The sequence below is a fragment of the Argiope bruennichi genome, chromosome 4 (genome assembly GCF_947563725.1).
Source record: "Argiope bruennichi chromosome 4, qqArgBrue1.1, whole genome shotgun sequence".
Taxonomy (NCBI): Eukaryota; Metazoa; Arthropoda; class Arachnida; order Araneae; family Araneidae; genus Argiope; species Argiope bruennichi.
The window spans coordinates 52,353,781-52,367,495 of record NC_079154.1 but is presented as its reverse complement, the minus strand read 5'-3'; the positions used below and the strand labels follow the sequence as shown (position 1 = coordinate 52,367,495).

Here is a 13,715-nt window from a genome sequence, read left to right as displayed (position 1 = left end):
AAATTTATATCTATTATACCAGTGCTTGGAAATTCAGATATTAAAAACATAATTATTACTGATGTGAATAACAGAAACCTGATGGTATAATTAATTGCATTTTCCTATGAGTAAATTCATGTTTATAACTTAAATTTATAAATATGACTTAAATTTACTATTTCCTTTATGTATGGGACAGAGAAATAATTTTGATTACAGATTTAACATTTATGTATATTTTGTATACTCAGTAAAATGAACTGAAAGTACATAACAACTGAATGTATTGTTGCATGCGTTTTTCCTAAAAATGTGAAATAGTTGTTCTACGTTATAGTAAAATTTAAAGTTCAAATTTTTTTTTAATTTACTCTAACATAGTCATTCTATATTCTTCATTAAAAAAAAAAGTATTCAAATAAGATTTTGGTTCAAAATACATAGCTATTAGAATGTTTCATATAAATATTGTACAAATTTTATATTTCTTGAAAATTTGTTATATATGTATTTTTTTTTTCAGAAAGAAAAGCTTCATATCAAAGAAAATTTGAAAAGATGCTACAACTTTGTAATTCCATGCTATTTATCATCATAGTAATTCAGTTATGAGTACATTTTTTTATGTACTAAAGATTAAAATATTTTTATTGCAATTTATGAATTTTTATACTAAATGTATATAAAGATGGAAAATATATTCTTGTTGATTATGAACCTCAGCAGTATAAAAAGAATATATATATAGGGAATTTTCTTATGTAAAAGAATTTTATGGTATTGAATTTCTGTGCTGGTTCATATTAGATAAAGTTTATTATAGCATGAAAATGTGATTATTACAATGAATAAATATACGTTTTGAATGTTTTAGTTTTTAAACTTGATTATTTTTAATATGACATTCTTTTGAAGATTACTAGTTCTGATACTATGTATTGTGAATTTTTCTATATAAGGTGGAAGAGGGTTACCAATTTTTTTAAATTCCAGAATAATTTTTCTTAAATTGTACTTCAAAATTAAGATTATTTATGGTTTAAGTTGTGAATTCTTTGTTTTTCAGTCTATAAATACCAGTATTGTTTAAAACATTTATGCCCACTATTTTAAATATAACATTAGTCAAAATCTCTTGCATTTCTGTGCCTTAAATTTATTTAAATTGTTAGTAATGCAAATTTCCTTCTATTTTTTTCAAGCATTACTCAAATATATTGATAACTTCTGTCATATTGTCAATTTATATATTAATTTGCTTCTTTGTGCTGTGATAAAAATTTTATTATAACTTATTGATATTTTTACATATCTTTTACTGTCTTAAATGTACAAATATTATTACAGCGATTTTTTTTTATTAAATGCTCTTTTAATATTTTTTTTCTTTAATAACAAATTATGATTCTTACAGTTCTCTTATTTTACTTTATATATCTTTTTTTAAACAACAATTTAATTGCAAGAATAATAATTTTATTTATGAAGTTCCTGATTACATTTGGAAAGTTTGTTAAATCCATGACATTCCTGAATTAAAAACTTTAAGTAAATAATGTATACACATATATAGTGAGATATTTATTTTAAATGTTGAATTAATGTGATTTTTAAAAATAATTAAGAATTTCGTACATATGTATATTTTTTATCTTGACTTTTGACTCTAAGTGCCAGTATAGCTTTAAGCAACCAAACAAAACATAATCAGATACTTTTGAATATTTAAAAAAAAAAAAGTTTGTTCAAGTATAAGATTTTACAATTAAACAAAAGTTTTTAAAAATTCGGATGTACAATTCTTTTTAATATTCCTGCTTTATCCTTCATTTTTTAAAATTCAATTCTTTAAAAGTTTTAAGCTGATTCAAGTGCCTTTGCCGTTTTGCAAGAATAGAATTTATCGAATTCTATAATGGAATCGTATGGTTAATAAACATTTACAATTGCTAAATTTTATAATGTTTGGTATGAAGTGTAACATTTGTTAGATAAAGTTTTAGAACAAAGTAGATAGTAGTTGGAATAATTTTATTAAAATTTTATTGTTTTTTGTGCAAATGCGTATGTTAAATTCTGTAATTGTGTGATAATAGGCACTAAGAAAATGTATTTACCTTATATCAACAGTCTGTTTCTTCTTTCTTTTAAACTTCTGTTATTTTACTGCCCCCTACAGTATTAATAATGTGCTCTGTTCAAACAATGAAAATGTTTGTGTAGTAATTTTGCCTATATATACATTTTTGAAAAACTGTGAACAGGTCTTTTCAGTTGTTTTGAATTTGTTGTGCAAAAATAAATGGTAACATATTTACTGTTTTTTATAAATCATTCATGTGCTGTTAGTATATGATCTTAGATTTGTTTCAACTAATTCTTTACAGTAGTAAATTGGTGATTCTGAATGATTTCCCATGCTTTGAAACTTGTTATTAACTTGGACACCCGCATGAATTGTTGCACCCTATAATACTAGTTTTCTTTTTGAGATTTGGATGCGAGTTTTCACTTACTCAACATATATATTCATAAATTAGATATATTTGGTTTAATCTTGAGTATTTGAAAGCTCTGAACAAGTTTATTAAACATATTATCCAAAAGTACTCTAGCAAGAGTTAAGAAAAATATAATGTACTATACTCAAGTATGTCCTTGTTTGCATCTTCAAGTATCATGGAAATTTAGACTAAATAATGTTACATTTCTAAGATTTGGAGTCATCGTTTCAGGGATTTGAGTATCTGTTGAATACATGTCTGGCCATAGACAAACTGAATATCTGAGAACAGTTATGGTTAGAAGAAAATGCCAGGAAAAATCCCATAATTTGCTTGTACCTATTCAGTTTGCCATCAGCCACCTCTGGTCATTTAACAACCCTGTGTCTGTCAGTGACAATAATGAAAATTTTCACTTTCTGCAGGGGAAGAGGCACAGAACAAAACGATCATATTAACTTAAAAGAAAAATTTATACCCTGTAACTAATTAGTTGTCTTCATACACTGATACATAATTTTTCATACAAACCCAAATCATTTAAAAATAACTTATTATATACAATCATAATTGGAAGTCTTCTGTTAGAGTATCCTATCTTTCAATGCAATTTCTACTGATGGGATGCAGACAAATACATTTTTCTTTCAAATATCTTAAGAAAAATTGCATTTATAGTCAATCCTCCCTTCCAAATGTTTTATTTAATTTTACATATTAATTTGCTCAAAAATACCATTGTAATATTAATACTAATTTCATTTTGAACATGGATATTCACCTTGTTTGCATCTTCAATAATCATACCTAAGGAATAAATCCTTTCTACAAACTTTTTCTGACAGAAATTTCAATAACACAAAATTTGCACACTTTCAATCGAAGATGACATTTAACTTGTCAAAATACAAAGAGTGTAAATTGAGTAGATAGCTTACCTTAAACGTGTCACCTTGATAGGATTCTCCCTTCCAGGTTGTGAAGTCCATACTTACATAATGACTACTATTTATGCAAACAACCAAGAATCTAATACACAGTAAAATTTTGGCCCATTTGTGTTTAACTGATTTTAATATTAAGCAGAGTTCCTTTCTCTAAAAGAACTTCAAATATTAATACAATGTACATTCATATATAATTTACATCAAAACGTTCTGAAAAATGATTATTTCACAAGTATTAATTATAATTCCCTGGGACCCAATGGGAATTTTTCTGGTAGTTATATTTTATCATTATTACAATCTTCACCTGAAATATTTGCAACTTTAAATTGCACATATTTGAACAATTTACAACGTTTATTAATTTCACTACAACATTTTGCAGGTTGCAATTCTGCCACATAATTGAAATTTAATGCAACATTATAAAAAACATTTAATGATTAAAACTATATATTTAGAATTTATCCTTTAAAATTAATTACATTAGTTAGATGATAGAAATTTTTATCAAAAACTAAATTACAATAAAATGTTAATGTCTCAATTTGTATCAAAAGCACTGAAATGGTACTCGCCCCTTTTTAATTAATGTTATTCGCTGCAAAAATATCTGGGAGGAGGGCACAAGAGGTGAAATAGCAAGATTCATAATACTGGAGTGTCAAGATAATTAAGAGTTACGAACATTAGCCACATAATGCTGATGCGCTAAGGAAGGCATGGTGCCATCAGAATTCAATAAACAAGGACATGAAACTTAATACTGGTGCATCAGGAATAGAAGGTTAATACATAGAAATCCATTAAAGTAGGGTACACAATATAAGAATTGGAACTCGTTATCCACTCTTTTTGCTTTTTTGTATATGAAGTACAAAAAATAAAAATATAGTAATTATCAAAAATTTCACTAATAAATGAATTTTTATGAATCTGAAAAACAGATTAATAAAAAAATTAGCCTAACAAAAATGCATGTGTCCAAGTAGCAAATATGTAGAAAGTTTCGATAAGATATAACTGTTCTGCCCGTGCATGTGAAAAGTGAAGTCAAAGAGCTAGTTAAATGAAATTTGTTCCATGGTTTATTACCAGAAATGCAGATGTGTATTTGGACCAAATTCTTCTATGAATATTCACAATAGGGTTGACTAGATTAACTTTTCTAATTGTACTGTAAGGGTGGTTAAGGCAGAGGGTTAAAAAATGTAATTTTGTAATTGAAATTAACAAGCAATCTCACAAAAAAATAAGGATATTTTTTTATTTTATTTAACAGATAAACATACACAAGACATAATAAAACAGTATTAAACAATAAATAATCTATATACAATATATCAAATGGATTGTGTATTGCACAATGCAATTGACTGAAGTCAAAGGCTTTAAGCTTTATCGAAATCAAAGGATACTATTGGGGAAAAAAAAACTGCAGAATTTGAAATAAATTCAACCAAAGAACTTTTGATGAGAAAAGATAATTACTTTTCAATACATCACAAAATGTCAATAGTGATATTATAAATAAAAATATCCAAATGCTTAAAATGATTTGCTAGAGAAATTCTATTTCTAATATATAACAGATTAAAAATAAACTATTAGGAGGAGTTTTCTTTTTGGTCAAAATCTGTTTTAGTTATATAGGGTTTTATAAACCTTATTTTTGTAAATTTTTTTTATTTAGTTATTGTACATGATACAGGTACAAAAATTAACACGTTGTTTTAGCAAGTTTTAAAATTGCATAATTTTGTTCATGCAACAAATAACGGATATTACTATAATAATGCTTTGGATGTAAAATAAACATATCTGTCAATTGGCCCCCTACAATGTCTTAAAATTCCCTCATCCCTATTCAAATTTTTATTTATGGGAATATTTAAAAGGGCCTCATATATGCAACTACAATTAAGAAGCTCATTTCAAGAATTTTGGTTTCATCAACATATAGCACCTTCAAAAATGTGCGTCCACAGGCATATATCATTCAGAGGCTATACTTTTGAATAGTTATATAACACCCCTACTCTGCTATACCTCTTAAAGCTTAAACTGATGCAACTTATTAGTTCTGCTTCACAGATTTTGGTTAATTTATAACCTGTTTTATTATAAATATACATTATCATTAATCTCTTTATTATTATTTAAAAATTCACATTAAATTCTAACAACATATCATTGTAGAACAATTTTTATAAACATAAAATTTCTCTAAATGTTAATTAAATAAAACCCTTATTTCATATAAAATATAATAAACTGATACGATTATCTAAATGAGGAACAATAAAAAAGGCATAATGAAGGAAGTTTTCACAAACATTAATATTTAAATAATGCACCTTTTAGAATTTTCAAGTAAAAAGCAGAAAAATACCCCAAAAGTTGAAAATACAACTGCATACCAATATTATTTATTTTACAATATTTGATAATTTTCCAAATAAGATTTTAATCACACAAATTACATATCCATTTCAATGACAGAATTATCATAAATAATATATGAATTCTGTTAGAATGAAGAGATAATTTTTTTTTTTTTGTAATGTTAGATAGCATAATTTTGCATGATTATTTGCCTTCCTATGCATTTGAATATTGGTTTAAAATTGAGATTCTAACACAGTCTTCAAAGATACAGATTATATTACTAGTTATTTTAATATTTTATATTTAATTAACTAGTAATTTAATAATATTTTAATAAAAATATTTTGTCAACAGTGTCTTGCCTATGAATGGTTAAATATAAATTTTAATTTAAGTAAATGACAAATAGGTTATAAAATATTTTTGTGAAAAAGTAAAATATGACATTTGATAATAAGCAATTATGTTCTGATAATAGAATTCTGCAGTTTATTTTCCAATAGTTATCTCCATTTAAAAACAATAGAACATTTGCAATGAAGAAATTGAATAATGGCAGTTCTTTACATTAACATTAAATAGGCATTCACAATATGTGCGGAAATATAACATCTTTTAATCATAGTTTTGTTAGCAATCTCTTCTTTCAAAAATAAATTTAACAATTTAAATCATGTTGAAATGTAACGTAATATTTACAGCACCAATTATGAAAACTCTTAATGATTAAAATACCATTTTATATTACAGGTTTTTTTTAAATACAGCTGTTTTGTGTGTTTGAAAAATAGCTAAATATTTACAGTCAAAATGAGAAAATTACATAATTCAGAGTTTTCACTACTGTACTATCGTATTTTACTAAATATTAAAAATCAATGAACCATTTTTAAATTTTGATAGCATACTTTGATGAACAAATGAAAGTTTTATATGAAAACAACAAAACAATTCTATATACAAAATGCAGAGGGAACATCAAATGATTTCAAAATTTAACATCACAATTCTTTAAAACCTCACAAAAAAGATTAATGATTATATTTCTTTCTACAAAATTCAACTTATTTAAATTTTTTAAATTTAAATACATATTGCAATATTATTCAAAACAAAATATTTTGATATTTTATTATTAAAGGAAGCAGGTATTTAATAATTCTTTCAAGCGCATGCAAAAAAAGTTGAAAATGCTTTTGAAGTAAAGGGACGTTTTGAGAACAAAAAACAATAATAGAATATGTTTTTCATCTTCTGTTTTGATATACAGAGAAAAATTCTTTAAATAAAGTACCATAAAATAAATAATTAAGTTTCCTTTCATTCTAGTTTAATGCTGATCTTATGACTAGGGGAAAAAGAAGAAATAAATACAGACTATTTAACACTTTCTTATTTTATATCCATTATATTTTGATAGAGAGAAAGCTTTATAAATTTTACTTCTTCTAAAAATAAAATTTATAGCATATAAAAATTAATATAAATAGAGTTAATAATTTGCATATTTGAAAAATATTCTATAAACTTATAATTTGACCATTCAATTATTCTGATTTCATGGCCTCCAAGTTAAGCTAAACTTTAAAAAAAATTTAAAAATTCTCAGAAACTTTAATAAAACTTAAGCCATGAATACTTAAAAAAATATACATACAAATACAAATTATTTAGCTTTGAACAGACCACGAAAAATGGAAAAGGTGTGTTTTATAACTCTGAGGGTTAATTATTTGAAATAAAAATTGATATCAGTTCAATATGATAAATTTGCAAGTTTGAATTTTTCACAAAAGTAAGTAAAAAAAAAGTGAAAAGTAAAAAAAAGTAAGTAAAAAAAAAAGAATTAATTCTAAATCTTTCTAAAAAAGATTTAGGAAGGAGCAAACCTCTCATATGATCTCTATTTATCATCATATGAAATTTTTTAGGACTGTCAGTAATGCATTATTAATTTAACAAACATTATATATTTCCATTTAAAAGTATTGGAACAGATTAACACATTTTTTCCTACTATATTCCCTATGAGAAGAAAAAATGAAATTGATTCATGGTTATTTTATTAAATTCAAAAAGTAGTTGTGCAGAATATCAATTCATTAATTATAGTCTAAATGTATCACAAAAAAATGCAATATATTTCATTTGTAAGAACTCCAAACAACACTTAAATCACAATGCATCATAAAGAATAAAAATTGATGCAATACTTTCTTTACAGTAATTCCATAATAAAAAAGTAATTAACTGAGAAAAATAACAATATAAATTTATAAATCACACTGTACCAATATAACAAAGAAATACATTCAACAAATTTGTAATTAAACAACAACAAGAAATATAATAGACTTATTTTGGTTTAAAACAACATTGGAATCTCCAATGAGAACATGTTACCTTTACATAAAAGAAAAAACAGTAGTCCAGTTGTAATCCTTAAAACAATTACATATTCATGAGCAAAACTGTTTCTTAGAATTGCATTTAAATGCACATTATTATGAAATTAAAAAAAAAAAAAAAAAAATTGTACTTTAATATAGCTGAGGTATAATTTACACATCAGTGCAAGAATTAAGTTATTGTACATGGCTTCTATAAGTGACATTTACAATTCTTTGGGGTTGGGCAAGAGGAAATTTAAAATTAACTTTAAAGTACATTTTAAGATAAAGTTGAAACTTTACAGAAAATGATTTTTTTTATTACTTACAAAATATAAATATTTCAAAAGCAATTTTCCCTCTGCACCAAAAAAGCTATATACAAAACTAGCACAAATAGGAACTAAATGCACTCTTCTTTTGTTTAAAAAATCTCAAATGCTTCAAAAAGATATCAATACTGTACTGTACCTAGATGCATCAAAAACCAAATGAAAGAATGCTAATAGAAGATGATATTTTCATAATGGTGATTCAAAAATTTCTGACCATTCTCCATTAAAATCACCAGAAGCTGATGGTTGACTTTGGTCACCACTTGCTAGCTTATCAGACTCGCTAGTAGCTGAATCTACAGATATAATAATAAAACAATAAAAAATTTAATTTAAAAAATCAATATAAATGGAAAAGAAAACAAAACAGTATATAAACTTTTTTCCTTATTATTATTATTTGAAAAATTTAGCTTAGTACCCTAATCTTATTCAAATACTAAAATAAGCTTTTTATCCTATATAAGGTATGCTGACAAATCTGTTTTCATTGTAATTCAAACTATTTCCTATAATTATAACCCAACAAGAAATTTTCTACCAGGTTGCAATAACTTCTCTTATAATAAATATTTTTCTTTAATCTTATTAAAATTTTATGGCCATTGGTAAAACTTTTTTTAAATCTATCTTTCCACACATATTTGTTTATTATAAATAAATATGATAATTAAATATCTTTTTATTGCAATGTTTATATGTTTCTTTTATTTAGTGGAGAAATTAAAATCAATTAACAATAAAATTACCTTCAGTTTTCTTTTCTACACTTTAAAAAAAAATTCAATTTTTACAATTTTAATTTAAAAAATTTAATTTTTATCAGCAAATAATATTATAGGAAATAAAGAAAACAAGAAAGAAATAATACAGAGATTAAAGAAAGAATCCATACAGAGAATTGAAAATAACATTAACATCTAAAATATATATATTTATTATAGATTTAAAATATCACTATTTCGAACTAATCCCAAATTATCATTATCTCAATATTTTTTAATAAAGCTTCTGTTTATAAATATCTGTTTAGATTTTTTATTCCATTGACAAATTAAACAAATAATAGTAATGAAAGTACTTTTTTGTTTGTTAGTTTGTTTGAATGAGCATCTTTAAAAATTAATGAAAAAATAAAATCACCTTCATTTTCAAAAAAATGATCATCTTCATCCACGTAGTCATCACCTAAAATATTAACACATAAAATAAATTAATAGTAAACCAATTATAAAATTTCAATTAAAGATGACTGAATAGCATAGTTAAACTTCAAAAATTTACATAATACTGAAAATTTGTTACAATTATAAATTTCTTTTTCTTAAACCTGTAACACGCAAGCACTGAGAAATAACACTTAATGAACATTTAAAAAGGACACACCATATGTTGAAAATTACAATCATATCATGACATGAGAAGCTGAAAAATATTTAAACTGGATATTTGTGAGAAAATACACTGACAAGTTTTTGCAAGTTAACAATAAGACCAGAAAAGGCTAGTTCAAATACATACAAGATTAAATGCAAATTTTTCTTGAACTTTTAATTTTGAATAAATGTAAGAATTATTCAAAAATTAGCTTAAATTCTGATGTACTCAATACTTGTTAGTCATAAAATACAAGTTAATTTTTTTTTCTCAATATTTTTGAAGCCAGGTCCAAGTAGTTCAATTTTTCCAAATTTACAAGTTTTACCATATCTTTTAATTTCTATCTACTACATAAGATTGTGCTTAATTTTTTTAAAGTTTTGTTTAGATTTAAACCTATATTTTCAAACTAAACAAGGATTATTTTTTTTTAGGAATATACTTCAGGATTTCGAAATGTATTAAAATAATGAGAATCCTTAGCAGAACAGCTTGATAAATTAGTTATTCAAATTCCATGCATCAATTATTTTATTTCACACACACTGCACTGCAAACAAAAACTTCTTTTGCAAAACAAATTGATTGAACACATGAACCAGACATTTTTATACATGCAGCACACATGCATGTGGCTAAACAATACTTGTATAACACTGCAATAATAAAAACATTAATATATTCTCACCTCTATCTTTTGAGTGTTCTTAATTGATACAGCCATTTTATACCTCTGAAGTTCTGATGTTTTATAAGGTAAGATCAGAAATGGAGTATATGCATTAGTTAGAAATAATTTCGGCATATACAAAGGCAAATTTATATGGTAGACATTTTTACATACATATTGATGAAAATAAATGATTCAAAGGGAAAGTGGAAAACAGATGTTATATCTTTAGAAATCCGTTCAGAAAAGAACTAATCAATATAAAATCCATAATACATCCATACATTGAAAAAGTCTAATAGACTCAATAATGGATAAAGGCACTATTATTCCATGAGTACACAATAGCAAAACATAGCTGAAGCAAGAGCAGAAACAGCCATAAACAGTAACGGTAAAATTGTAGTAAAAAACAAGAAACGCCAACAGATCGCTTTTAAACAATAACAACAGCATAAAGTGCTCAGAGGGAATTGATATGCTCTCTCTTAACTAATTCTCCATCTACTTGCTTGAGTTCAAGTCAAGTGACTTCACACAAGCGACTCACTTAATCTGTCCCTTGTTTTTTTTTTTTTTTTTTTTAATAGTTTCTATTATAGGATAATGAAACTTCTAGAATGATATCATATCTTAACTCCTAACTGTGTTATTGTCTAAATTCTTGAATATTCTGGTTTCTTCATTGACTCATCATCTATCCATCACCCAGTATTATGAATAAAACTATACCCAATAAAATCATGTTCCTATCAGGAGATTTACTATGCAGGGAAGCAATATTACAAACTCGTAACAATATATATACTGAAAATCATGAATAAATATTTCTTGACAAGTGTTTTTATTATGCTGGGGAAATATGATCTCCAAAGAAGTCTAAACATTTGAATAAATTATACAAAATGCGATATGTAATAAATCTCACAAAGTTGTTTCTATTTAAATGCAAAGGAAATTACGGTATCAATATCCTCATTCCTGTCTCCTATTTCACTTTGAAATTAAAACAATGAAGAATGAAAACTTTTATAATATAGTTTACATTAGAGTATCTTTATTCATAGCTCTTTATGAAAAAATACTAGATGACTAAATTTTACTAATATACTTTGCAGAATACAAAGAAATGAATGATCCAATGATGAAGAGAAAAGAGGAAGAAAAAAATAATCACATATAGAAACAATTTATTTCTGATGTTTCTTTTCTCCTTTAAATAAACAATCATTTATAATAAAAAAAAGTGATAAAAATGACCATTCTAATTTTAAAAGTTGTTATAAGTAATTGTCATTGAAATAATATCTTTTTGTTTAGGACAAATATTTATTATTTATTATCATTTTATGCCATTCATATTTAATATACATAAAATATTAGTTAATAAACTAAGGCAAATAAATAATGCTTATTACCAGTGTATATATAATGGTATACATATTTTTTTTTAACATGTTGTCTGCACTCTGAAATACTTACTAATGATATCTGCAACTTTTTCCTCTAGATTTTTTACAGCGCATTGGACAGGAAAATTTTAATTCTAATTATCTACTACAAAACAAATTTATCTTATCAAAAATCTTCTTTTGCATGTGATAATTTGATCTTCTAAAAATGTACATTCTATCTGATGATCTTAAGAAAACTGTTCTTTCACTAGTGCTCTTTCTAAATCTCAAGATACTCAGCATATGTCATTTAAATTATACAAGATTTCCATTAAAATAATTTCATATAAAAAATTCCAATAAATTATTTCCATATTAAATTTTTAAAAAGCATTTTTTTAAAAGGGGGGGGTTACAGTTTAATTAAAATATGCATGGTTAATTATTTGGTGATAATAAAATTACTTTTTTTGTGATCTTTCAATACCAGGACCATCAAAGATTACCATTAATATAACTTAGTAAACAATAGTTTCAATAGATATTAAAGTAGTACCTAGATAATCTAATCTGTCAGGTCGTAGACTATTTATACAAAAATTTGAACGGGATACTTCAAGAAGATTTGAATCTAATTCTAAGGCCTCAAGTTCAATACTGGTACCTGAGAATGATACAAATAAGAATAAGAATTTTATATACATACATAAAATGGTTAAGTTAAAACACTGATAAAGAAACATATTATATATATTAGCCAAATTATATAAAAAGCAGATCTTGGATTATTTTAAGGTCATATGAAAATTTTTGTGCAAGGTATTATAAACATATATAAGTGTAAAAACAAATATTTCATCACAAGAAGATTACAATAAACACTTTTAAGAAGAAGAAGGGAAAAAAAAAAAAAAACATTCAGAAATTTAGAAATAACTATAAGTTATAGGTATTAAGCTAAATCTAATTAGCTAAGACGGTCTCTTCATTTACTTCAAATTAATAATTTTTGTCTTTAAATCATAAAGATTGTGCATCAAAGACATCAATATATTGTCTAAAAAATATTAATTCTTTTTACTCCTACGTAAAAAATATTTTTTTCAATACATTGAGAAAATGAAAAAATATATACATTCTATTAGTCATATCTGAATTAAGTGGTTATGATTCCACATATAAATATTAAACAGAAAATCTTTTCTTACTAAATATAAGTAACATTACCATAAATTCAAGAGGCTGGAAAACATAAATGAAAAATTAATAAACATTTTTAAAAATTTCTTTATAAAAATACTGTAAATTAATAAGGAGAAAAATGCTATAATGAATTTCAATTAAAAAACAAACAAAAAAAAAACAGCTAAAACTACAAAAGACAAGTTTTAAAACCAGATGCCTCCATGCAGTAAATAAAACTCTGTTAATTTATAAATCACCTCCTGCTATTAATGTGAGCTTCTTTCCTGATGATCGAGCTTGAACAGAATCCAAGCAAGCTGTGACTGTGACATTTGTGACATGTTGACATCCACTTACATCCAGATGTTGAAGATAAGGGGACAGAAGGACCAGAGTTAACAGGCCTGTTGAAAATATATACCAAAAACTTTGAAAACTACTATGGAAAAAATTCAAATCTATGAAATTAAAAATATCTTCAACAATTTTTTATGATAAAAAAATGATTCTAAATCAACTAAGAAACATAACACATACATA

At 24.7% G+C, this 13,715-nt stretch overlaps 1 protein-coding gene across 3 annotated transcripts in view; it reads right to left on the bottom strand.

Annotated features, from left to right (window-relative positions):
- Positions 1–4,713: 4,713 nt before the first annotated feature.
- LOC129966580 (putative RNA-binding protein EEED8.10) overlaps positions 4,714–13,715 on the bottom strand; it is a 69,354-nt gene continuing 60,352 nt past the window's right edge. For all 3 annotated transcript variants that reach the window (XM_056081044.1, XM_056081042.1, XM_056081043.1), the window contains exons 19-22: positions 13,433–13,579; positions 12,547–12,654; positions 9,690–9,734; positions 4,714–8,842 (exon numbers count right to left, since the gene is read on the bottom strand). In XM_056081044.1, the coding sequence (XP_055937019.1) occupies positions 8,733–8,842; positions 9,690–9,734; positions 12,547–12,654; positions 13,433–13,579 (410 nt within the window). In that variant the 3' untranslated portion in view covers positions 4,714–8,732. The remainder of the gene's footprint in view (positions 8,843–9,689; positions 9,735–12,546; positions 12,655–13,432; positions 13,580–13,715) is intronic.